Consider the following 27,619-nt stretch of genomic DNA (forward strand, 5'->3'; position numbering starts at 1 on the left):
GCCAACGTCCTGCTCCCAGTTAAATGTGTCTCCTGCAATATGCAGATGTGGGGGTTGTACTTTTTAATGTACCTGAATACCAAGGAACGTTTTATTTTGGAGTTGATGCCTCCTACGTTCCAGGACAAGACTTTAAGTGGAGTCATTTGGGCATCATGGGGAATATCTGACAGGATTGGAACAGCCTTAAAGTTATAAAGAGTTTGTACAGTACAGCAGCATTTCTAATAGGGAATGTAACCATCCATACACCTTTTGTTGGAAAGACTTCTCCCTCTAGTGGCGAGAGAGCAACATTACATGTCTTACATTTAGCAAGCAAATCATCATAAAGACTTAGAAAATAAGAAAAAAAAACAAAAAAAAAACAACAGAAATATAACTTGGAGTAGAACCAGTCACTCCGAAACGTCCCCCCCTCACCCCACCCCGCAACACCGCCCAAACCATGGGGTGCTTGATCCCCATAACTAATTGTGTCAACTGCCCATGGGGCACGCGAACAGTGGCACACCAGAGCGACACAGTCTGTGCTCAGAGAGCCTAGTCATTGAGACAAAAATCAGGATAAACAATCCCTGCAGATCAATGGGTCTCCCAGAATGACCTGGGGGTAATACTAGTGACTGGAACACGTTACAAACCTGAAACTTCAGTCACCCCTGTCAGAAGTACTGACAGGATTGCATACAATCCCTGAGCAGTCATAGTATATACTCACAGCACAAATTCTTGTGAAGAATTAGGGGTAAATCAGTCTCAGGTGGATAGAGGAGCTGGTGAAAAGCAAGAAAACTCAGAAAAATTATGTAAGCCAGAAGGTCGGCAGTAGAGAGAGGTCTATGCTGAACATAAGATCAAGGTGACTTGAAAGGGGGAATCATAGTATCAGCAGGTTCATCCTCTTGGTAGTGTTTCCAGCCATCTGGACGCCTCGTCAGGAGAAGTAAAAAACCGCACCGATTCCCCATCTTGGAGTCGGGCGGGGAACAGCATGCTGTATTTATTCTTACAATTACGTAGGTCCAACTTAATTTGGTCAAAGGATCTTTGCATCTTTTGTGTATCGACTGAATAGTCAGGAAATATCATAATCTTCGCTCCCTCATGGCGGAGTATAATCTGTCTTGCTTCCCGCAGGACCAGGTCACGGTCTCTGAAATTCAGGAGTTTTAGGATAAAAGTACGTGGAGGAGCTCCCGGGGGCCCCTGGGGTAGCAGGCATCCTGTGTGCCCTCTCCACTACAAAGAAATCTGAAAACCGGGCATTTGGAAGGAGGGCTCGCAGCAAATGTTCATGTCAAATCAAAGGGAATTGCTGGCAATGGCACCGTCCTAATCAGTGCGGCGTCACTAAAAGTAGTTTCTGCGATTTGGGGGTGCGATGTCCACTGACATCTGTGCAGAAACCCGCATAGATGTCTCTGAAATGGCCCCCGAAATCGTGACTGACATGCGGGAATGAAATTGCGCAAGTTCAGCTGAAGTCGCACGATTTAATTCCCGCAGTCAGTGTGAACCAGGGTTTAATATTTATTTTTTTTCCTCATTTTCTCTCCTTCTCCTCTCCATATTAATATCTGCCCTTCCCATAATCCATACTATAATATTCTTTTTTACATACCGATAATAGGTGATTCAAACAGCATACCCTCCTCTGAGAATAAAGTTTGTCAGCATGGTTTGATATGCCTTAATTTGTATTCATATGATTGTTCACCACCCATGAAGCCGATGGCGGTTGTCAATAATCTCAAATATGTTCTTAGATACGTTACTGTTATACTCAGTTGATACATTTCAGATACAAATTCCTGTGCATATCAAAACCTCAGTACTTATATCTGTACTATGTATGTGATATTACAATAATTTCCTTTTAATATGTAACTGAACAATTCTGTTTTATCTTACCTTTCAATAAGATTGAATGAAAAAAAAAACAAAACAGTAAAGTTAGCCCAATTTTTTTGTATAATGTGAAAGATGATGTTACGCCGAGTAAATAGATACCTAACATGTCATGCTTTAAAATTGCGCACACTCAATGAATGGCGACAAACTACGGTACTTAAAAATCTCCATAGGCGAAGCTTTAAAATTTTCTACAGGTTACCTGTTTAGAGTTACAGAGGATGTTTTGTGCTAGAATTATTGCTCCCACTCTAATGATCGCGGCGATACCGCACATGTATGGTTTGAACACTGTTTACATTTGTGGGTGAGACTTACGTATAAGGTCGCTTTTGCGCATGAGCTTGGAGGGACGGGGCGCTTTACATTATTTTTTTTCTCTTATTTATTTTTCTTTTTTTACACTGCCCCGTTAAATGTTTTATGGAGGGAACTGGGGTTTTTAAGACCCCAAATCCCTCCTGTGCACTTAAAAGCATTCAAAAACGGCACGTTTGGCTGTTTTGAATGCTGTCACTTTTTTTATATTTGGCGCCTTTAAGTCTTCAAGTGATTGGAAGTGATGTCATGACATCGCTTCCGGGTTACTAGATCCGAGACCCGATCAAAGCTGATTCTGGCATTGTTCAGGTCTTCGGCCAGCCGGCAGACATGCTGGCTGGTCGCTCAGGCCTCCCAGTGGGACACAAGAGCCCGGGCGAACCGCGGGACAGGAGGGACATCCCCTCCCGCAGCTTGTAATAACAGCCGTTTAGCTGCATTTGTTGTTATTACAAGAAAGCCGACCATCCGCTCTAAAAAACGGTACCTGGTGATGTGTGCAGCTGCAGGGATCACCCCTGTACAACCCCTTGAAGCCGAAGGCCGCATATTTGCGTTACGTCGGCGTTAGGGGGTTAAACGAACAAAGCTTTATTTTCAATGACAAAACCCCATCTCTTATGTAGCTCTGATGTGTATCTTTACAGATGCACAACACAAGTTTTTACACACTTATGCCTCTCAGCTTTTGCCTATTATTATTATAACACAGGATTAACCTGCTTGAGTTCCTTAAGAACTTAGCACATAGATGCAACTGCCTTGAAAAAGCATGTGTTTTACATGAGAAACATTCTTCAGCTGCATGTGTTTTACTTGTTTTTAGCCTTTGGAACAAAGAAAAGTGACATGCTGTGAGTGTCCTGGATTTTGTTTTCTAGGATTGCTATTAGGGATGCACTGAAATTTCGGCCGCTGAAACATATTGGGCGAAAATGGCCTTTTTGGCCTTGCTAACACCGCCCTGTCCTGATCCTGTCTGACATACTAAGCCAGGATGCATGATGGGCACTGGTAGGCTGCTGGGCACTGGTGAGGCACAGGCAGGCTGCAAATGATGGGCACTGGTAGGCTGCTGGGCACTGGCAGGCTGCATTTAAAGGAACCTTGTGAGGCTGCATTGATCTCCTGTACCATGTCTGCAGTCTCTGACCCTCTCCTGTACCACGTCTGCAGTCTCTGGCCATCTCCTGTACCACGTCTGCAGTCTCTGGCCATCTCCTGTACCACGTCTGCAGTCTCTGGCCATCTCCTGTACCACGTCTGCAGTCTCTGGCCATCTCCTGTATTAGGTCTGCCGTCTGTGACCATCTCCTCTAGCGTGTCTGCAGTCTCTGACCATCTCCTGTACCATGTCTGCAGTCTCTGACCATCTCTTGTACTATGTCTGCAGTCTCTGATCATCTCCTGTATTATGTCTGCAGTCTCTGACCATCTCCTGTACCATGTCTGCAGTCTCTGACCATCTCCTGTACCATGTCCTCAGTCTCTGACCATCTCCTGTACTATGTCTGCAGTCTCTGACCATCTCCTGTACTATGTCTGCAGTCTCTGACCATATCCTGTACCATGTCTGCAATCTCTGACCATCTCCTGTACCATGTCCCCAGTCTCTGACCATCTCCCGTATAAAAATATTTTTTAAAAACCGTCATTTTCTGTATCGGTCATTTTCGGTATCGGTTTCGGTTTTCGGCCTAGTGTATTTTTCATTTTCGGTATCGGTTTCGGCACCAAAAAACCCATTCGGTGCACCCCTAATTGCTATATTTAGATACTTATTTACCAGGAGACCCTGTGTTGTAATTCCACAGAGGTCAGAAGTGTGGGATCTCCCTCCAAAGTTACTAACGGTGAAGTCCACACATCTATTTTACTTGTATTGTTTACACCTGATTATCTTACTTCTGTTTTAGACTTAAACTCATCTGGCTTCTCCCAGGTGGATTGCTTGGTTTCTGTGTTGTAGTAGTAGGTTCGTCCATCTGGTGCTTTGTGTTCTGTCCACAGGGATTTCTAAGATTAAATAAATAAATAAATAAATAAATAAATAAATAGATACATATCTAAATATATATATATATATATATATATATATATATATATATATATATATATATCTATCAATACATGTGTGGAAAACCATAAATTTAAAGCGAAACTTTAAACTACTAGCCATAACCATTTGAAAACAATTAACGTTCTTTAACAAACATACATTCCATATTAATTATTATTAGTGTGTGCTGTGAAATGCCTCCAGCGTTGCTCCTTGTTTCTTCTTGCTGGAGGCCGCCATTTTGTTGAAGCCCAGAGCAGTCACTTCCTTATTGAAAACTCTCCTGTTCCGTCAGATTAGGCGACCCGTCAGATTTTGTAATATAAGTGACGTTTCGTTGCGGCCATCTTGGTACACCCTGCACTCAGCCGCAGTAAGTCTACAGTCTGAAGTCGCCAAGCTGACATCTTTTTACACCCACCGAAGTCTTGCATTTCACACTTATTTTTACCAGTAAACTGAGCTTATATCTTAAAATACAGTATTTAGAAGTCCGTCACACTGTTTTGATGTTGAATTTTAAAAGCAGCAGCAAGCCTGCTGATCTCACAGGTTTGCTAATCTGACAGAAGACCGCGGCTTTTAAAACTAAACATAAAAACAATGTGACAGACTTCTAAATACTGTATTTCACTATATAAGCTCAGTTTATTGGTAAAAATAAGTGTGAAATGTAAGACTTCGTGGGTGTAAAAAGATGTCTGCTTGGCGACTTCAGACTGTAGACTTACTTCGGCTGAGTGCGGGGTGTACCAAAATGGCCGTGATGGAACGTCACCTCCGTTACAAGATTTGACGGGTCACCTAATCTGACGGAACATCTCCCTTCCTCCTTGGCCTCAAAAACTATATGCCACTTTTTGTAATTAAAATATGTACATTTAAAGCCTTGATTGTATGTCTTGGCTCAGATAGTGAGGTAGGCTGGCAGATTACAGTGATGAAGTTCACAGGCTGCCCATGAGAGAGAAAGGAGAGAATATCAGAGAGATACGGTAAGACACTATCCATGTAAGTTTAAAGTGGATATAAACCCTAACATATACCCAGTCACATGAACAGCCTCAGATGATACACAGAGATTAAATCTACCTACATGGGTTTTACTTGTTTATCTGCAGTCTTTTCCTCTCTCCACCCATTCAAAAGGGCAGATCAATGTTAAAATCTTCCTTCATCTGTGAGGAGCAGAGAGGAGGGGGGTTTAGAGATGCAGTTACAGTGTGTGAGAGCTGATTGAAGGAAAGCAACACACTCCCTTCACACAGCAAAAGAACTGTGTTCTGAATGGACAGTCTCCATTCTAAACTCTGCCCCCTTCTCACTTACACAAATGTATCTGATGTGTTGGGAAAACTCCTCAGAAATGACTCATGCTGATAACAGAGGAATGAAACACCAGAAAAAATTACACTTAGAGCTTTGGAGAGAGATAAGTAAACACTGCACACTTGCTCAGATTCCAGGACTGAGGTTTACAAACACTTTAAGGCTGCATTCACACCTGAGCGTTTCAAAGTTGCGTGTTTTTACCTTGATTTTACTGCAATTTTACCATGATATTGACGCGTTTTTGTCACAATATTGTTCAAGTCACCAATGTAAAAGGCAGAAAAGCGCCTGTAATCTGCCCCAAAGAAGCTCAAATTCTTTCTTGAGCTTAGGGCATTTTTCATGCGTTTTGCTTCAGGGGACAAAATGCTCAGATGTGAACAGGTGCCATTAAATGAAGGGGATTTTACGTGGGGATTTTTTCGGGCATTTTACTCTTTTTAAATCATAATGGCAACAGAAACTACCCAAATGACCCTGATCAAAAGTTTACATACCCCAGTTCTTAATACAGTGTATTGCCCCCTTTAACATCAATGACAGCTCAAAGTCTTTTGTGGTATTTGTGGATGAGGCTCTTTATCTTCTCAGATGGTAAAGCTGCCCATTCCTCTTGGCAAAAAGCCTCCAGTTCCTGTAAATTCTTGGGCTTTCTTGCATTAACTGCATATTTGAGATCTCCCCAGAGTGGCTCAATGACATTGACTGAGATGGCCACACCAGAAGCTTGACTCTATTCTGCTGTAGCCAATGACAGGTTGACTTGGCCTTGTGTTTTGGATCATTGTCATGTTGGAATGTCCAAGAACGTCCCATGCGCAGCTTCCTGGCTGATGAATGTAAATGTTCCTCCAGTATTTTTTGATAACATACTGCATTAATCTTACCATCAATTTTGACCAAATTTCCTGTGCCTTTTGTAGCTCCCACATCCCCAAAACATTAGCAATCCACCTCCGTGTTTCACAGTAGGAATGGTGTACCTTTCATCATAGGCCTTGTTGACTCCTCTCCAAATGTAGCGTTTATGGTTGTGGCCAAAAAGCTTAATTTTGGTCTCATCACTCCAAATGACTTTGTGCCTGAAGGTTTGAGGCTTGTCTCTGTGCTGTTTGGCGTATTATAAGTGGGATACTTTGTGGCATTTGTTTAGCAATGGCTTTCTTCTGGCGACTCGACCATGCAGCAGATCTTTCTTCAAGTGCATCCTTATTGTGCATCTTGAAACAGACACACCACATGTTTTCAGAGAGTCGTGTATTTCACTTGAAGTTATTTATAGGTTTTCCTTTGCATCCAGAACAATTTTCCTGGCAGTTGTGGCGGAAATTTTAGTTGGGCTACCTGACCGTGGTTTGGTTTCAACAGAACCCCTCATTTTCCACTTCTTGATTAGACTTTGAACACTGCAGATTGGCATTCTCAATTCCTTGAATATCTTTTTATATCCCTTTCCTGTTTTATACAGTTCAACTACATTTTCCTGCAGACACTAATTACAAGCAAACAGATCACAGGTGAGGATGGTTACCTTTAATAGCCATTCAAACCCTTTTGTGTCAACTTGTGTGCATGTTACCAGGCCAAAATCACCAGGATATGTAAACTTTTGATCAGGGTCATTTTGGTAGTCTCTGTTGCCATTATGATTTAAAAAGAGTAAACACAGTTGATTGATAATAAATGGCTTTAGCCAAACACTAACCATGAGTGAAAGAAATGTTTTTGTGTTATCATTCATATTCTCTGAAAAATGGTCAAAAAATCATAAATTCTGCCAGGGTATGTAAACTTATGAGCACAACTGTATATATTATATATATATATATATTTATTAAATGAAGATTATACATAATGGAATAGAATAAAAAAATTATGAAAAATGAAAAAATAAAAAAAAAGAAGAAGAAAATGAAAAACATGTATTTTTAATTTATGTATATATAGAATTATGATAATAATTAATAATTGAAAATCAAAGATTGATAATAATGAATATAAACTACCAGAAAATATAACCATTTTCTATTATATTTTTTGGTTATGTTTCTGGTATTTAATATTCATTATTATAAATTTTTAATTTTCAATTCATTATTATCATAATTATTTCCTATATACATAAATTAAAATACATTTTTTTCTTTTTCTTCTTTTTTTCTCTTTTCTTTTATTATTTTTCATTATCTTCTTTTATTCTATTTTATATATATAACAACAATGTGCTGGGTAGAAAGGGTTGAGGTTTCCCAGAAGGGTCAGAGATGTGTTACAGCCAATTGCAATATCCCAGCCCCCTCACATACTTCCGGTTTTTAGCCCTCTTAATCTACATTGGTCCAGTCCCGTCACATGAATTGACAAGGCGCAGGAGCACCAAACATGTTGTCATAGTGACGGGACCAACACGATTGGCTTGCTCTCCAAGTGTTCCCTCCTCCCTGGCTTCTGCTTCCGTCCGCTGGCGCAGCGAGTGACGCCATCGTGAGACGTTGTTCCCAATGTTGTCTCCACTGGGAGAATTTGCCACGGTCTACAGTTGTTTCCTCCTCCCACCCCAGCACCGCGTATGGCAATCCACAATGGCTCTCCCACAGCTCCTGGAATTCCCTGCTCAGCCCACCAATGCTGAAGCTTGCGAGTGTTGAGACACAACTCAGGCTTCTCCAACTGCGGACGCGTAAGCACCATGTTGCCCCAGAGGTTGTTCATATCATCTGACACAAGTGATTGTATGACTTTTTAATTTTATGTTTTTTATCTCAAATAAACTACAATTTCTTGTTCACAAAACTGGTATTCCAACAATTTATGCCAGGTATTACACAGGTAATACAGCTACACCTGGACCTAAGGGCTTATGGACCTTATTTGCAGCTTTTTTTCATGGTTCTTATCCCCAGGAGCAAGTCCCAGAAGCTAAGGTCCGCTGGATTGCCAATTTGGTGTTTCTTCTACAATGTTGTCCCTTCGCCTGAACATTTTTGGGGTTAATTGGACAGATGGACAATATTGCGGTGGTCCAGGTCCATTGACTTACAGGTCTACCAAATATGCTCACTATGAGTTAAAGTGGTGAGGAGGAGGATACTTGAGCTTCGTTGCCGTGCCGTGTTGTCACCCCCTGTGACGAAGTCGGAAGTGACAAAATGCGTCGGGGCATGGCTACACGGCAACGCTGAGACGTAGACTCCATGTGTGTGAAGGAAGCTATGAGGAGATCGCAACACTGAGTCACCTGTCATGTTTGGAGAAATTTAACAAGGCGATTTGAATCTTTTATGATGTAAGTGCATTACTTTTAATAAACCGATTACCTTAAGGTGTTTTTACACTATTGGAGGCTCTGTCTCAAATTCTATCCCCACATGTGGAGAGTGTCTTTATTGATGTGGATGGAGATTGGTGTATTTAAGCGGCTCTTCAATAACATTTCATAAGGTGGTATATGCCAGACACGCGAGTGAATGGCAACAGCATCTGGTGAGCTTTATTCTTAAGGAGTGGAAATGGCACACATCACTTTGGTAAAGGATTTTGGTGGATCAACGAGATTTTGTTTCACACTATTTTTTCATCACTTTAAGTTGGACTGTATTGCCATATTTATTTGCATATGTTAGCATATATTTTTTGGATATGCTATATTGACACTTATTATGTATGGGCCTTTTATGTTGATTTTATCACAATGTTAACATTTAGGAGATTTGTAAATTAATTAATGCGCTACTGTGGAATTATTTGTCCCTTTTTCACACTGTCAGCTGTTTCACATCATTTGCATGTTTATTGAACATTAAGTGGAAGCAAAAACAGTTGTTTTTCATTACCGCAGTGTGCACACATATATACAAGTCCTATCATGCCTCTGCCTGTGGGAGTCATGCTTGTAACTGTCAGCCTTGCAAAGCCTCATGGGACTTTTAGTGTTGCAACAGCTGGAGGCCCACCAGTTTGAGCCCCCTGCTTTACAGGCTCCAAAATAAATAAATGCACATTTTTTACCTGCAAAAAAATGTGCATTTATTACTTTTTTGCAAAAAGTGAACTTATCCTTTAACTTTTTTTGTTGCTGTTGGCAGCAAAGTTTGTCCTGTCACCTCTCCTGCTTTTTTTTCTCCCTCCTTAATCTGTGTTCCCTCACATAGTCTGTCTTATCCCCCCCCCCCAAACAGTAAATCTTAAGGCTATCTGCTGATCGCTCTCTAGTGGCTTTGATTTTCAGGCACAGTGCCAAGAATAGAAAGCAACTGAGCATGTGCAGAGCAGGGTGAGACAGTGCATTACTGGATTTTATACAGAATAGTCATTTATGTTGAATGTTTTCCATAGCTATACTGGCAAAAGAGGACAGGCTGAAATGATCTAGCAGGACTTAATTTTCTGACTAAAGCTCCAGCTCCACAAGTTTTTACATGTCATTTTGCACTATATACCGTAGCACAAACTGACAATTTTTCAAGTGCAGAAGTAAAGAAAATGCTTAAAAAATGGATTTTTTACTTACCTGTAAGTTTCTTATCTTGGAGTACAACCCTAATTCCAAAAAAGTTGGGACACTGTGTAAAATCTACATAAAAACAGTATGGCCTGTCCCAACTTTTTTGGAATTGGATTTGTATTTTGCCAGCTTTTTGTTGCCCTGTCCCAACTTTACTGGAACATGTTGCTGCCATCAATTTCAAAAATATATTTTTTTTAATGATAAATCTTTTCAGTTTAAACATTTAATATATTTTCTATTGTGAATAAAATATGGCTTTATGAGATTTGCAAATAATTGCATCTTGTTTTTATGTCGATTTTAAACAGCATCCCTACTTTTTTAGAATTTGAGTTGTACAGTACAGGACACAGGACTCATAATAACAGACCATGGGTTACAGTGGCTTGCGAAAGTATTCGGCCCCCTTGAACTTTTCAACCTTTCGCCACATTTCAGGCTTCAACCATAAAGATATAAAATTTTTATTTTTTGTGAAGAATCACCAACAAGTGGGACACAATTGTGAAGTGGAACGAAATCTTTAGGATTTTTGAAACTTTTTTAACTAATAAAAAAATGAAAAGTGGGGCGTGCAAAATTATTCAGCCCCCTTGCGTTAATACTTTGTAGAGCCACCTTTTGCTGCGATTACAACTGCAAGTCGCTTGGGGTATGTCTCTATCAGTTTTGCACATCGAGAGACTGAAATTCTTGCCCATTCTTCCTTGCAAAACAGCTCGAGCTCAGTGAGGTTGGATGGAGAGCGTTTGTGAACAGCAGTTTTCAGCTCTTTCCACAGATTCTCGATTGGATTCAGGTCTGGACTTTGACTTGGCCATTCTAACACCTGGATACGTTTATTTGTGAACCATTCCTTTGTAGATTTTGCTGTATGTTTGGGATCATTGTCTTGTTGGAAGATAAATCTCTGTCCCAGTTTCAGGTCTTTTGCAGACTCCAACAGGTTTTCATCCAGAATGGTCCTGTATTTGGCTGCATCCATCTTCCCCTCAATTTTAACCATCTTCCCTGTCCCTGCTGAAGAAAAGCAGGCCCAAACCATGATGCTGCCACCACCATGTTTGACAGTGGGGATGGTGTGTTGAGTGTGATGAGCTGTGTTGCTTTTACGCCAAACATATCGTTTTGCATTGTGGCCAAAGAGTTCGATTTTGGTTTCATCGGACCAGAGCACCTTCTTCCACATGTTTGGTGTGTCTCCCAGGTGGCTTGTGGCAAACTTTAGACGAGACTTTTTATGGATATCTTTGAGAAATGGCTTTCTTCTTGCCACTCTTCCATAAAGGCCAGATTTGTGCAGTGTACGACTGATTGTTGTCCTATGGACAGACTCTCCCACCTCAGCTGTAGTTCTCTGCAGTTCATCCAGAGTGAACATGGGCCTCTTGGCTGCATCTCTGATCAGTCTTCTCCTTGTCTGAGCTGAAAGTTTAGAGGGACAGCCAGGTCTTGGTAGATTTGCAGTGGTCTGATACTCCTTCCATTTCAAAATGATCGCTTGCACAGTGCTCCTTGGGATGTTTAAAGCTTGGGAAATCTTTTTGTATCCAAATCTGGCTTTAAACTTCTCCACAACAGTATTACGGACCTGCCTGGTGTGTTCCTTGGTCTTCATGATGCTCTCTGCGCTTTCAACAGAACCCTGAGACTATCACAGAGCAGGTGCATTTATACAGAGACTTGATTACACACAGGTGGATTCTATTTATCACCATCAGTCATTAAGGCTGGGTTCACACTGGTGCGACACGACAGCCGTCCTACTTTGGATCCGACTTTGCCCTGCGACATGAAGCCGGCATGTGTCCGACTTTCAATGAACGGGGATCCGACTTGGATCCCCGCCAATGCCGGCACTGTGTTTGGTATGAATCTTTAGGGGGGAACTCCGCGCCAAATTTTAAATAAAAAACCGGCATGGGTTCCCCCTCCAGAGGCATACCAGGCCCTTGGGTCTGGTATGGACCTTGAGGGGAACCCCCTACGCCGAAAAAACGGCGTGGGGGGTCGCCCCCAATCCATACCAGACCCTTATCCGAGCACGCAGCCCGGCCGGACAGGAATGGGGGTGGGGACGAGCGAGCGCCCCCCCCCCCCCTCCTGAACCGTACCAGGCCGCATGCCCTCAACATGGGGGGTGGTGCCTTGGGGGAGGGGGGCGCGCTGCGGCCCCCCCACCCCAAAGCACCTTGTCCCCATGTCGATGAGGACAAGGGCCTCTTCCCGACAACCCTGGCCGTTGGTTGTCGGGGTCTGCGGGCGGGGGGCTTATCGGAATCCGGGAGCCCCCTTTAATAAGGGAGCCCCCAGATCCCGGCCCCCCACCCTATGTGAATGAGTATGGGGTACAGCGTACCCCTACCCATTCACCTAGGAAAAAAGTGTCAATTTAAAAAAAAACACTACACAGATTTTTAAAGCATTTTATTAGACAGCTCCGGGGGTCTTCTTCCGACTTCGGGGGTCTCTCCGGTTCTTCTCCACGCTCTCCGGATCTTCTGCCGGGCTCCTCCGCTCTCTTCTGCTCTTTTGCCGCTCTTTTGCTAAAGCGGAGGAGCCCGGTCTTCAATCTTCTGCCTTCTGCCTTCTGCCCTCTTCTCCTGATGTTGACACGACGCTCTCTGGGGCTAGAATGCTCTCTGTGCGCTCTGCTCTGACTTATATAGGCGGTGACCCCGCCCCCTTATGCCGTCACAGTCCCTGGGCATGCTGGGACTATGACGGCATATGGGGGCGTGGTCATCGGGTGATGACCACGCCCCCTAAAACGTCACAGTCCCAGCATGCCCAGGGACTGTGACGGCATAAGGGGGCGGGGTCACCGCCTATATAAGTCAGAGCAGAGCGCACAGAGAGCATTCTAGCCCCAGAGAGCGTCGTGTCAACATCAGGAGAAGAGGGCAGAAGGCAGAAGGCAGAAGATTGAAGACCAGGCTCCTCCGCTTTAGCAAAAGAGCGGCAAAAGAGCAGAAGAGAGCGGAGGAGCCCGGCAGAAGATCCGGAGAGCGTGGAGAAGAACCGGAGAGACCCCCGAAGTCGGAAGAAGACCCCCAGAGCTGTCTAATAAAATGCTTTTAAAATCTGTGTAGTGTTTTTTTTTAAATTGACACTTTTTTCCTAGGTGAATGGGTAGGGGTACGCTGTACCCCATACTCATTCACATAGGGTGGGGGGCCGGGATCTGGGGGCTCCCTTATTAAAGGGGGCTCCCGGATTCCGATAAGCCCCCCGCCCGCAGACCCCGACAACCAACGGCCAGGGTTGTCGGGAAGAGGCCCTTGTCCTCATCAACATGGGGACAAGGTGCTTTGGGGTGGGGGGGCCGCAGCGCGCCCCCTCCCCCAAGGCACCACCCCCCATGTTGAGGGCATGCGGCCTGGTACGGTTCAGGAGGGGGGGGGCGCTCGCTCGTCCCCACCCCCATTCCTGTCCGGCCGGGCTGCGTGCTCGGATAAGGGTCTGGTATGGGTTGGGGGGGACCCCCACGCCGCTTTTTCGGCGTAGGGGGTTCCCCTCAAGTTCCATACCAGACCCAAGGGCCTGGTATGCTCTTGGAGGGGGAACCCATGCCGGATTTTTATCTAAAATTTGGCGCGGAGTTCCCCCTCAAGATGATCTGAGCACAAGTCGCGTGCCAAAGTCGGATCATGCGAGACGGCAATCCGACTTTGATCCGACTTCAATGATAGTCAATAGGCTGAAGTAGGATCAAAGTCGGACCAAAGTAGTACAGGGAGCATTTCTAAAGTCGGAACGACTTGTGTCGGACCAGTTAGGACGGCTCCCATAGGGAAACATTAAATTTCACACGTCATGCGACATGAGCTCCCAATGTCGGAGCGTTTGTCGGACCAGTGTGAACCCAGCCTTAGGACAACATTGGATCATTCAGAGATCCTCGCTGAACTTCTGGAGTGAGTTTGCTGCACTGAAAGTAAAGGGGCCGAATAATTTTGCACGCACCACTTTTCAGTTTTTTAATTGCTAAATAAGTTTAAAATATCCAATAGATTTCGTTCCACTTCACAATTGTGTCCCACTTGTTGGTGATTCTTCACAAAAAATTAAAATTTTATATCTTTATGTTTGAAGCCTGAAATGTGGCAAAAGGTTGAAAAGTTCAAGGGGGCCGAATACTTTCGCAAGCCACTGTATATGCAGGCTACCTTCAGGTGACTGGACAGTAGGGGCACCCCTACTGTATGTTCATTTAACCGCACTCATTGCATGAGATTCCAGTTTTTTAGGCAAGCAATAAGGAGTAGCCCCAGAAGGACAGAGGTTAGGGACCTGTGCCATATACTGTACTCCAAGATAAGGAATTTACAGGTAAGTCAATTCCCTTTATTTCAATCTTACAGTACAGAATGGGACATAGGACCTGTACTCATGGACCATGGGATGTCACCAAGAAAGTAACTGAGGGGTAAGCAACAACATAGCAAACAGAAGTGCCAACAGGCCCACAAAAAACACAAGGGTTAAGGAAGACGAAAAAACACTCAGATAATATCTGGAAGCACCTTTCAACTGAAGTTTGCATCAGCTAAGGCCTGAACATCCACCTGGTAAAACCTGTAGAAAATGTTAACTGAGAACCAGGTGACAGCCTTGCAAATTGGAATACAGATGCTTGAGGCTATAAAGCCCAACAGACACCAACAGACTTGCTGAAATGAGGTCTGATAGGGAAAGGAGGAACCCTTACATTAAGGACATAGGCCCCATAAATAAATTGTCTGATTCCACCTGGCAATGATGGATATAGAGGCAGGATGTCCTCTACGAGGGCCTGCAGGAAAGATGAAAATTGAGTCAGTTTTGGAACAGCGTTTTGGGGTGTTTTGGAGCAGGACAGAGGGAAGGGAGGACAATATCAATATTGATTTGGAAGAGAGAGACCACCATGGGTAGAAAAGAATGCCTTGGTCTATAGACCACCATGTCCTTGTCAAAACAAGAAAATGCTCTTAACAAGAGACCTGCCAGATCATAAGTCCACCAGAAAGGCAACCTTACATGTTAGGTTATTCCAAGGGAATATATTTGATCGGCTCAAAGGGGGGGGTCTCTGACATGCTAAGAACACCAGGTTAAGATCAACTCCCTAAAGAAAAGTCTTGGCTAAGGATTGCAAAAAGAGCAGTTCTGGAAAAAATGTATAAGGCAGAAACCTAACCCTTAAGGGTACTTGAGGTGAGATGCCACTCAGGACCAAAATATGAACTACAGAGTATTCCCTGGGATTCAGCTTCCTGTCCTTGCACCAGGCAAAGCAAGTCTTCCATTTGCAGGAGAAAGATTTTCTCACTTTGAGTAGGGTGGAGGGAACAGAGTCACAGATATCCCTATCCTTCAGGACCCGGGTTTTAACAGCCATGCTTTTACAAGAGAAATAAGGGTTTCTTTTTTTTTTTTGGTGGATGCAGCATCGGTCCAATGCTGCCTCTGTCCCCCGACGCCTCTGCACTGAAAACCAAGCAATCGAACATCGCAGATCGCTCGGTTTTCACAGCTCCGTGAGCAGAGAGCTGCAGACTGTCAGTCGCAGCTCTCTGCTCATCTCCCTCCATGCTCATTGGAGCGCTGATCTGTGAGGGGGCAGAGCAGCTTTGGGGGGGGCAAACGAGGGGGCAGCAAATGAGCTTTGGTTGGACTTCTACTTTAAAGCCAGCGACTGCGGAGCAGGATGGAATAGAGGGCCTTGCACCAAGCCTGGTCTGCTTGCAAGAGGCATAGACTCGAGCACCAGTATGTCTGTGTACCACATTCTTCTGGCCTAATTTGGTGCAATGAGGATCACCAGAAGCTCCTCTATCTTGCAAAGCACTCAAGAGAGAAATTTTATCAGAGGAAAAGCATAAATCAGCCTCCATAGAATCCAAGGAATCGCCAGGGCATCTACTGCAAATCCAGACCAGGCCACAATTGGTTATCCCTGTCTGCGACAGAGATTCTGGGTGCAGAGACCACTTCTCCAAATGTAGGCATTGGCAGCTGAGAAAGTCAGCCTGCCAATTGCCCACACCAGGAATGCGGACAGCAGCATCAGCTAGAATAGGAAATTACACCTAAGAAATTATCACTTTTTTTCAGCAGCTCAACTTCTGGTGCCCCCTAATGGTTTATGTAGGCAACTGCTGTGGCATGGTCCGACTGTACCCTAACTGGGTGACCTTGCAAAAGGGGGGTTCAGCGTTCATGAATAGTTTTATGAATAGTTAGGAAGTTTTGAACTCCATCCTAGCCCGTAAGGCTGGCACCCATGTCACCAGCTGCCTGGGCATGAGAAGGAATGAGTTTCCCACCTCCACGGCAGAATTAGTGATTCACCATGTCAGAGGCATCTTTGTATGGCTGGATAGATGCATAGGACAATCAAGAGAGTGGATCAGTTTGTTTCATGAGGTGGAGATATTCAGCTGAAGTGATCTGAAGTGAAACTGGACAAGGGAACTACCTCAAAGGAGACTACTATTAGACCCAGAACCCATATGCAGAAGCCAACTGAGGGGGTCTTTTGGATCTGAGGGTCCGCATGTGGGACGAAGGAAAATTCTAGCCAAGCCCATGTCCAAAATTAAACCCAGGTATTTTAGACAGTGTTAAAGGTGGAGGGCAGACTTTGGAAAGTTGATTAACCAGCCAAACGTTTGAAGAAACTCATTCTTCCTGTGGAAATTGGCAGACAAGATTGTGGCTGAGGACTCTTTCAGTAGAAGGTTATACCCTGTGACATGAATGCCCTGTGTTCACAGAGGAGCATTTTTTTTTGACACTCAGGATGTTGAGGAGAGTCTGACTGGTAGTGTTACAAATTGGAAGTCTCCCACAGCTAAATGCAGAAAGTGTTGATGTGAGGGGAAAATGGGAATGTGTAGACAGGTATCTTGTATGTCTACTTATGTCTGAAACTCCCCTTGTCTGACAGAAGCAATGACAGATCCTGCTGGTTCCATACTGAATTTTGATATATGAAGGATTCTGTATAAAGATTTTAAGTCCACGTTAGGAAGATGCCTCTATTTGTTCTGGGGACTGTGAATAGGTTTGAATAAAACCATACTAACTGAATCTCTACATAAGCGATTAGGACTTAGATGTGGGTGTTTTTTTTTTAACAAAACCTTGAAACCTTTCTGCTGGAGGGACAGGTACAACCTCTCCTTGTAACTGAATTTGTTGCAAATCTGCCTGTTTTTGATCTGATGCTGGCAGACTGGAAGGTAGAAAGTGAGGAAGGATAGAAATTCTATTTCGCACCCCTTTGAAATGACAGATTGAACCCAAAGATTTAGGACATCTTGGATCCAGACTGTCACAAATGCCAAAAGATGTCCTACCACTGACAGGAGAGAAGGTTACCACTTGTTGTGAGGGGGCTTCTAGACAGGCTTGGATGACATAGGGGTCTAAGGCTTGTGACAAGATCAAACTTTTTACCACAAAATCCTGCACAACTGCACTGAGTAAAGAGACAATCTGGAGACTTGCCAAAGTACATTCTCAAGAGCATCAAGACAAAACAGTAAGGCCAAGGGCATCAGCTGCAGTTGTTCTAAGAGAACGGGGTCATCAAAGAAAGATTCATGTAATCAATTAATCCAGTATTGCAGGGCTGGACCTGCAAAGGTAAAGGAAGCCTTTAAGAAGGCTTCAAAACATCTATTAACAGAATCCTTACAACAGGGAAAATCCTCAACAGGAACTGTACGGTAATTGTTTAGGACTGAAATGGCAAGATCTACTACAGTAGCGAGCTTAGGAGGAGTGAATATCTTTTCAGGATTAGGCCAATCCTCATGTAGTGTACTGTTGATTTGTGCACAGATGGAAAAAGTCTTTTTTGATTTTGCAAGCCTCTTAGTGCCCATAGGGGCTTGTTTTGGTTTTGCAGAGTCAGGTGCTGATAGGCAAAGACTAGTTCACATAGGAGCAATCACCGTGTTAACTGTGGAGAGTACTAGTTAAGAAGTCATAGCTTGCGACTCATAAAATGCACAACTCTCTTTAGCTTTCACCACAATCTCTGCGTCCCCTTCCCCTTCGCTCTTCCAAACAGGTTTGGAGGTTCAATCTCTGATTCATGAACATGAGTCAGGGGGAGAGAAGAATTGTAGCGTTTTTGGCCCTTGGAAACCAAAGGTTCTAAGAGTGCTGAAAATTCCAGAAGAAATCAGACACAGTGACGGAAAATTTACTTTTGATAGATACTCTATATTATATGCACTTTGGAGGCAGTGTCTTTGGAGGCAGTGTCATAATAAGACATTGAGCCAGGGCAAGGTGTCACAAGTTAGCCTGCAGTTTCCTTCTTGTGTATTCTTAACCATCCCCATACACACGTCCAAATTTCGGATGGCATAGGCCGTTCAATAGAAACCGGCCGACATTTGGCCCATGTGTACTGCAGCCAGTCCGACAAAAGGCAGCTGTTTGTCCGGCTTCTGCTGAAGGCCTGCTGACCATGTCCCGCTCAGTGCTCTCAGCCAATTGAGTGACCAGAGTGTTCTAGCGGAGGTGTCCCCCTTTCAGAACACAACAGAACAGCAGGGGAGATTGTTGTACTAACATCTGATTGTTAGTACATCAGCTCTGACCTGAGCTAGCAGTGCTTTATCGCCTTGCTGCACGCTTTTTCTACCCTGATTCCTTTCACACGTGTGGTTTGGCTCTGCGCACCAATGGGCATCACCTGCTATTCTGTGGGCTTTTATTTCCTTCTCTTTCATAACTTCTTGGCTCGCCTCCTAGTTTGCTTGCCTATATAAGATATGCTCAGTGTAGCCCACGTTGCCTGAGCAACTTCACAGTTCTCTCACAGCTCCCATTCGCTTGTTACTTGTGTATCCTGTGCCTGACTACCGGTGTTCTGACTCCGGCTTCGTTCACTGTCTGTGCTGGTTTGCTGCTCATCCTGATCTCGGCTTGGCTCATGGATTTCCTGTTAGCTCCTGCTGTTTGTACTCTGCACACACGAGTGGTCTCTGCATACCCAGCTGGGCGTACCCTGGGGCAGCATTCCAGCTTGCTGCAAGTCCATCCCCACCATCAGGGGCTCTGGTGAAGAAGCAGGCTGGGGCTTAGACACCGTGCCCTGGGGAACCCCGAGTTGGCAATCTGCAAGGGCTCACTACCACAGATGTTTGACACAAGGGAACAGCTATTCATCAGTGTTTTGAGTTTACTGTAGGCCATCAGCAGAGCACATGCTTTTCAGCCCTTTTGTCTCAGCTCCCTTGCATTTGTGATTCAAAAATGCTTAAATGAGGGGATCCCTGATGGGTAACTCTGGATGCGGAAGGAATGGGGTTTTGCTTTTCTGGAATGCAGGAGCTGCTATAACTCAGGCACTGACCAAGTTCCTGTGCCATTGTGTCTCTGTAGCAGAAGGCAAGGTTATATCCACCGTGACAGGCCTAGCCTGTCAAGGTGGGCATAACTCTGAAGGGGTCTTCAGGGAACCATAGAGATGAACCACATCCCTAGACCTGTATAGCACCATGTATCTAACTACACGTTGATATGTGCCTGGGTGAGCACTTAACGCCGGATCCAGTGCATGAAGCAAACATTATAGGCCGGCCCCACACAGTGTGGTCTAGGTACAGTCTTTAAAGTACAGTACCGAGTATTATCAATCTGGAAACTGCTAGATTACCTAGAGCAATAAGACATTGATAGAAGTGTCTGAAAACAGAAAGGAATGATGCAAAAGAAAAAAAGCTTCCCCAAAGGAGTCCATAACCTAATAAAAAACTGGTGTCTCACGGAGTGGGTGGGGTTATATGAGCGTGCAGTAGGAACAGCGCTAACAAAGTTTACTATCCAGTATCCATTCATCTGAAGGTAGCCTGCATAGAACCCACTGACATGAAGTTCTGTGTCCTGTACTGTGCAAAAAAGATAATATGTTTCTGAAAATGAAATACATGCTGTGCACAAAAATAAATATCAACCTTTTTTGGAATGTCCTGAGAGGGTGACTTGTCATCCACAGTTATCTTTGGCATCTGCACAATGTAGAAGACAACTGCATTAGAACAATATTTCATATCAACATTCAGAAGAATATTTATGTCCTGAAAGAATTAAAGAGCAGCTCAGAGCAACTGCCAGGAATGTCTCTCAACACCTCTCTGATGCAATCCCACGCCGTCTATCACAGCCTCCCGGCAGCCTACAGGAAAGCCTCCTCCATGCTGACTGGCCGATGGCCACACTCCTCCCTCACTCAGGGTGTCTGTAGCCAGGCAATAGGTCCAGTGCTAGCAGCAACTCCTCACCTCTCTGCTTGGCAGCAGTGTCTTAGGCACTCTATTTAAACATCAAAAGCCCAAGGCTCTGGGCTTGTGATAGTTTTGTACTACACTGGCACTGCCCACATAATACACTGTTCTTACCTTGCAGACTGTTACTCTATTGACTGCTGCCTGCCTGGAACTTTTGCTCCAGGTAGTCTGTCCTGACTCCTGCCTGTCTTTGGATTATGCTTGTTGATCGTTGTCTGCCCTGACCGCTGTCTATTTCTGGATTACACTTACCATCTACTGCATGCAATGACCTGTGCCTGTCCCTGCATTATACCACTGACCGCCACCGGCCCCGACTATTGAGTGCCTCTGGATTTTGAGAGCAAGCAATAAATCAACAAGAAAAATCAACCAGTTGATTGCTAATACAATCCATGCACTGCAACTTCTCTAAAGTCAGAAAGTTTACTCAATATACTTTAAAGTAATTTTTTTTGTTTTGGATACAGAGGGGAGGGGGTGTTACAGCCAGTGAAAAGTGGGAAAATTTCAAATGGGGACAAAGACTGCAATAAAATGCTGGCAGGAGTTCTAGCTTTCTCCTACTGCACTAAAAAGAGTGGTTTTATTGCAATCTGTGTTTCTTGGAGATTCACCCTCACTTAGGCCGGCCAATGACAGAGCAAATTTCTTTCCTGCAACAAGACAGTGCTGACAGGGAAATCCCTCCCGCCGAGCCATTTTGTTCTCCTGGTGGGGAAAGTCGTCCCCACCAGAAATACACCACTGCTAGCGATAATCACATGTAAAATCCAACAGGCTAGGTGTACCCAAGTTAATCAATTGATCAACTTGGGTACATTCAGCCTGCCCATACGTGGTTCGAATCTTGGTCAGTTCCTGCTAACCGGCCAAGATTGAACAGCTTTACTGTTCATATTATATGCTTTCATCTGGACAGGAAATACAAGGAAATCTCCCCAATAGGTCTACAGAAGCAGTAAAAACTAATAGAGGTTTTAACCCTTTCTCACTTTATTAAAAAAAAAAGTAAAAATTTTTGGCTATAGATTTTTTCAGTATTCTAGTGCAGCACGATACCACAGATATCCAGATATGTGCACTGGGAGGATTTTCTTTCTGAATCTATGCTGTTGAAATGTTCTATCTCTCCTAGAAGTATCACCAGTCATAGACAAGCTTCCAATGCTGGCGGCTGTGATGAAGCACATCTCTGCCACAATGTAAAGCCAGAAAGATTAATTCATCCATTGTCCAGTAAGCAGGATGAAAAAACAAAGGTGACATAGAAAGTTGCATAACTGAATCAGGAAATATGTGTCATTTACCCAATTGTGCTGTGTGGCAGAGGTGTGTAAATCACAAGCCCTAGGCAGAAAAAACAGTAAACATGCAGTTATTTTATCTATGCATTGAAAATACAACACGCATTATGCTTTTGTGAATGGAACCTCGGAAAGATAAAGAGTAAAACTGCATATAGTGATTAGGGGTAGATTAATTACTAAGGTACTCACCGATGGAGCTGGCACTGCTGCTAAAAACATATACACAAAAAAATAATGTTTATAATATTAGTAAATCAAAGAAGTACATTAGATGAGATCTACATGTGAAAGAGCTGAATCATACTCTACAGCTGTGATAGGAAATCTAAGGCAAGTGTGATGTCACTTCCAGTGGCACCAAGATGATTGTCATGTGGTATGTGTGCAGGCTCAGACTGGCTCCTACTGAGCCCCTGCTCCCCACAAATACAGTACTGCTGCTAAGGGCTGTCAATTTCAAACTATGGCCTGCCTCTCTGCGCCATGACTCACTCACCAAAATCATGTTTCAGAGAGGCCTGCCTTACATCTCTAAGTGTCAAGAAAAGGTTTCACCTGCTGGTGGCGCTGTGGCTGCCAGACCTATGGGCTGCAGTTTCAGCGTCCACCAGCGGGTGAATCTTGGCAGTCTAGAGTTGACATCATCTCCTGCAATCAGGCATTACCTGATACTGATTGCAGGAAGCACATTTAAACCTGGTGATTACTAGCACAACTCGCCTTGGTATTTTATCCATGTGCCCAGACCTGTGTTCCTGTAGCCTGCATCCTGTATCCTGAACTCTGCATCTGTTTCTGGACCCCTACCTTGCAGCCGAATCCCTTCCCGCTTGCTCTCTCTGTCTCCTGTTACCCTCTTGTCCAGTCTGTTGTGTGTCACTGTGGTTTTGGTTGCTGGTTTGTACACTGTTTGCCATATTGGAGGAGTGTTTACTTTGTATATATTCACTTACCTTTTAATAAATTCTATTATTTATACTGAACCTGTCCTTGAATTTTCTGTGACAGTCCACATAATTCTGGTCACATCGGTCCCTAACACTAAGGTTCAGGAGCCAGCCTTCCTCCCAGTATCAGCCTAGGCCCATCTGCAGCTTCAGGCATTGTTACGTGAAGAAGCCCATCTGTCTACCCTCATCCTATTTGAACTATCAGCATCAGCACTGAAGGAAAACCCGCTGCCTTCCTGAAGGTGCACAAACTGGGGCTGATCTGAGGTATAAAGCTGCAGGAATTGGGGCTATTTAAGGTCTGAAGGTTCGGGGAACTGGGGCTGATCTGAGGTCTGAAGATGCAGTAATTGGGACTGATCTAAGGTCTATGATATGCTATTGTAAATTTACACCTATCGTGGAAAATGTTGTTGACCCCCTCCTCTATTTCTCCCTTTTTGGCTTGATTACTCTTTCCTTGGCGCAGAATACTCACAACTGACAGACTCTATTCCTGGAGCTGTCACCTGCCAAAAGAAAAATCCACATATTACTTGTGTACACAGAAACTTAAATCATCATTGTCACACAAAAAAGTGCATTCCTATCACAGTATGTAGTTAAAGTATATGTGCACCTATATATATATATATATATATACAAAGTTGTGCTCATAAGTTTACATACCCTGGCAGAATTTATGATTTCTTGGCTATTTTTCAGAGAATATAATTGATAAAACGAAAACATTTTTACTCATGGTTAGTGTTTGGCTGACGGCATTTATTATCAATCAACTGTGTTTACTCTTTTTAAATCATAATCACAACAGAAACTACCCAAATGACCCTGATCAAAAGTTTACATACCCCAGTTCTTAATACCGTGTATTGCCCCCTTTAGCATCAAAGACAGCTTGAAGTCTTTTGTGGTATTTGTGGATGAGGCTCTTGGAAAAAAGCCTCCAGTTCCTGTAAATTCTTGGGCTGTCTTGCATGAACTGCACGTTTGAGATCTCCCCAGAGTGGCTCAATGATATTAAGGTCAGGAGACTGAGATGGCCACTCCAGAACCTTCACTTTATTCTGCAGTAGCCAATGACAGTGACTGGTCGACTTGGCCTTGTGTTTTGGATCATTGTCGTGTTGGTACATCCAAGTATGTCCCATGCGCAGCTTCCTGGCTGATGAATGCAAATGTTCCTCCAGTATTTTTTGATAACATACTGCATTCATCTTGCCATCAATTTTGACCAAACTTCCTGTGCCTTTTTAGCTCACACATCTCCAAAACATCAGCGATCCACCTCCATGTATCACAGTAGGAATGGTGTATCTTTCATCATAGGCCTTGTTGACTCCTCTCCAAATGAAGCGTTTATGGTTGTGGCCTAAAAGCTCAATTTTGGTCCCATCACTCCAAATGACTTTGTGACAGAAGGTTTGAGGCTTGTCTCTGTGCTGTTTGGCGTATCTTAAGCGGGGTACTTTGTGGCATTTTTGTAGTAATGGCTTTCTTCTGGCGACTCGACCATGCATTCTCAATTTCTTGGATATTTTTTTATATCACTTTCCTGTTTTATACAGTTAAACTTCCTATTCCAGCAGATCCTTTGACAAGGTAGTTGAACTGTATAAAAAAGATATCCAAGGAATTGAGAATGCCAATCAGCAGTGTTCAAACTCTAATCATTTACATACCCTGGCAGAATTTATGATTTCTTGACCATTTTTCAGAGAATATGAATGACAACACAAAACATTTATTTCACTCATTGTTAGTGTTTGGCTGAAGCCATTTATTATGAATCAACTGTGTTTACTCTTTCTAAATCATAACAGCAACAGAAACTACCCAAATGACCCTGATCAAAAGTTTACATACCCTAGTGATTTTGGCCTGATAACATGCGCACAAGTTGACACAAAGGGGTTTGAATGGCTATTAAAGGTAACCATCCTCACCTGTGATCTGTTTGCTTGTAATTAGTGTGTATAAAAGTTAAATGAGTTTCTGGACCTTCTGACAGACCCTTGCATCTTTCATCCAGTGGTGCACTGACGTTTCTGAATTCTGAGTCATGGGGAAAGCAAAAGAATTGTCAAAGAATCTGCAGGAAAAGGTAGTTGAACTGTATAAAACAGGAAAGGGATATAAAAAGATATCCAAGGAATTGAGAATGTCAATCAGCAGTGTTCAAACTCTAATTAAGAAGTGGAAAATGAGGGGTTCTGTTAAAAACCAAACCATGGTCAGGTAGACCAACTAAAATTTCAGCCACAATTGCCATTTGGAATATTGATCGGGATGCAAAGAAAAACCCATAAATAACTTTAGGTGAAATATAGGACTCTCTGAAAACATTTGGTGTTGCTGTTTCAAGATGCACAATAAGGAGGCACTTGAAGAAAGATGGGCTGCATGGTCATGTCGCCTTGGACATTCCAACATGACAATGATCCAAAACACAAAGCCAAGTCGACCTTTCATTGGCTAAAGCAGAATAAAGTTAAGGTGGAGTGGCCATCTCAGTCTCCTGACCTCAATATCATTTAGCCACTCTGGGGAGATCTCAAACGTGCAGTTTATGCAAGACAGCCCAAGAATTTACAGGAAATGGAGGCTTTTTGCCAAGAGGAATGGGCAGCTTTACCATCTGAGAAGATAAAGAGCCTCATCCACAAATACCACAAAAGACTTCAAGCTGTTACATGGGGCAATATACGGTATTAAAGCGGGGTTCCCATTTAAAAAAAAAAAAAAATTAAAAGTCAGCAGCTACAAATACTGCAGCTGCTGACTTTTAATCGGACACTTACCTGTCCCAGGGTCCAGCGATGCGGGGGATCGCAGCCCTGCTTGTCCCCCCCTCCGCTCGGCGGTGCTGGCATTTTAACTGTGGGCGCCCGGCTGTGGCTTCACAGCCGGGCACCCACTGCTCATGCGCGAGCCGTGCGCCGTCACTGGCCACGCAATCATCTGGGACCGGTCACATGACCCAGATGATTGACAAGAGGGAGGGTGGAGAGGCCATCTTCCTTCCTGCGCAGAGGGAAGTGACGTCAGGAGCCCAGGCACCGAAGGTGGCAGACTACGAGGAACCCCCTAGCAACAGGCATTTAGAAGTGAGTAAAAAAAAAAAAAAATTCTCCAAATGTTTTTATTTTTTATTTTTAAGCACATTACTATTTTTTTTTTTTTTTTGGGGTGGAACTCCACTTTAAGAACTGGGGTATGTAAACTTTTCATCACGGTCATTTGGGTAGTTTCTGTTGCCTTTATGATTTAAAAAGAGTAAACACAGTTGATTGATAATAAATGGCTTCAGCCAAACACTAACCATGAGTGAAAGAAAAGTTTTTGTGTTATCATTCATATTCTCTGAAAAATGGCCAAGAAATCATAAATTCTGCCAGGGTATGTAAACTCATGAGCACAACTGCGCGCATATATATATATATATATATATATATATATATATATATATACACACAGTGGATATAAAAAGTCTACACACCCCTGTAAAAATGTCAGGTTTCTGTGATGTAAAAAAATGAGACAAAGATAAATGATTTCAGAACTTTTTCCACCTTTAATGTTACCTATAAACTGTACAACTCAGTTGAACAACAAACTGAAATCTTTAAGGGGGGGGGGGTAAAAAAAAAAGTAATGTGGCTGCATAAGTGTGCACACCCTCCTAAAACTGGGGATGTAGCTGTGTTCAGAATTAAGCAATCACATTCAAACTGCCTGGAATGAGCAGTTGCAAAAAAAAAAGGGTTTAAACTTGATGAATAAAGAGTAAACATTCAAAACACTGTTGGTCTGTAATAAATTGTCTCATTCCCTATCACATTCACGTTTACTGAACAGCTTTGTCAGTATGTGTGAAAGAAGCATGTGAAATAAAAAAAGGAGCTTCATGTACTGAGTACTAATATTACATGTATTAGCAATATACAGTTACTGCAATACAACATCTTTCCTGAAAATAGTTCCTTAAAGTGGCTGTAAACCCTTACATAGACCCAGTGAATTGACTGGCCTCAGGTGATACACAGAGAATTAACAAATCCTCCTACATAAGTTGCACCTGTTTATCTGCAGTCTTCACTTCTCTACAACCGTTCAAAGTTTAGAATTTATAAAGTTTGGCTGAGCTGTACGAAAAAAGGGAGTGGAGTTTTGAAGTAAAGCCTCGTACACACAATTAGATTTTCGGACGACCTTTTGTCCATTTTTTTGTGGCATGCTAGTCTCATGTGGAAAGTGAAGAGGTTACTAACCATACGAAAATTCTCATACGACAGAATACAACTTCAGAAGTGACGTCTGTGTTGAATAGTTTTGTATGTATTCTTTTGTTTCTGAGCATGCGTATTCTTGCTCTTACTTTTTTTTTCGTACGAAAACCGTATTAATTAAACAAAAATCGGACATTGAGTTCACGTACGACAAAAATTTTATAGTCTACACATCCAGCTTTTGTCAGACGAAAAACCGGAATCGGCTGTCGAAAGCACTGTACTAACGATCCGAAAATAGGCAGATCGTTCATCGGACAAAATTTTTTTTGCGATTTTCGTATTGTGTGTACGAGCCTTTACACTCTGCAGAGCGCATTGAGGAGGGCTCCGAGAGCTGATTGGAGGGAAAGGACACACCCCCTTCACAAAGCACACAGGAACAGAGCTGTGGCTGTCAATCAGCCGGAGCTCCCTCCCCTGTCATTATTTTTATCTTGGTGTCAGGAAAACTCAGAAATGACACTTAGTGCTCTTGTTCAAATATTTTATTAGTCAAAAAATAAATGATACAAACAATGGTCCATGCAAGGACTAAGGAGAGATGAGTAGAGCAGCAGTAACAAAGAGCTTCCACTATGTGGAAATCCATACATATTTAAGCAAATTGTGTGGCAAGCATTGAGATACAGTAACGGAAAA

General features: G+C 43.3%; 1 protein-coding gene across 6 annotated transcripts in view; it reads right to left on the minus strand.

Annotated features, from left to right (window-relative positions):
- The window catches only part of PRPF40B (pre-mRNA processing factor 40 homolog B), a 136,450-nt gene that overhangs the window by 75,646 nt on the left and 33,185 nt on the right, over window positions 1–27,619 (minus strand). For 5 of the 6 annotated variants that reach the window (XM_073614097.1, XM_073614096.1, XM_073614099.1 and 2 more), the window contains exons 5-8: window positions 23,167–23,197; window positions 21,928–21,947; window positions 20,096–20,149; window positions 4,141–4,251 (exon numbers count right to left, since the gene is read on the minus strand). In XM_073614097.1, the coding sequence (XP_073470198.1) occupies window positions 4,141–4,251; window positions 20,096–20,149; window positions 21,928–21,947; window positions 23,167–23,197 (216 nt within the window). The remainder of the gene's footprint in view (window positions 1–4,140; window positions 4,252–20,095; window positions 20,150–21,927; window positions 21,948–23,166; window positions 23,198–27,619) is intronic. The other variant, XM_073614098.1, reaches the window with a different exon arrangement.

This window comes from Aquarana catesbeiana, linkage group LG02, assembly GCF_042186555.1.
Source record: "Aquarana catesbeiana isolate 2022-GZ linkage group LG02, ASM4218655v1, whole genome shotgun sequence".
In the NCBI taxonomy this organism is placed as follows: Eukaryota; Metazoa; Chordata; class Amphibia; order Anura; family Ranidae; genus Aquarana; species Aquarana catesbeiana.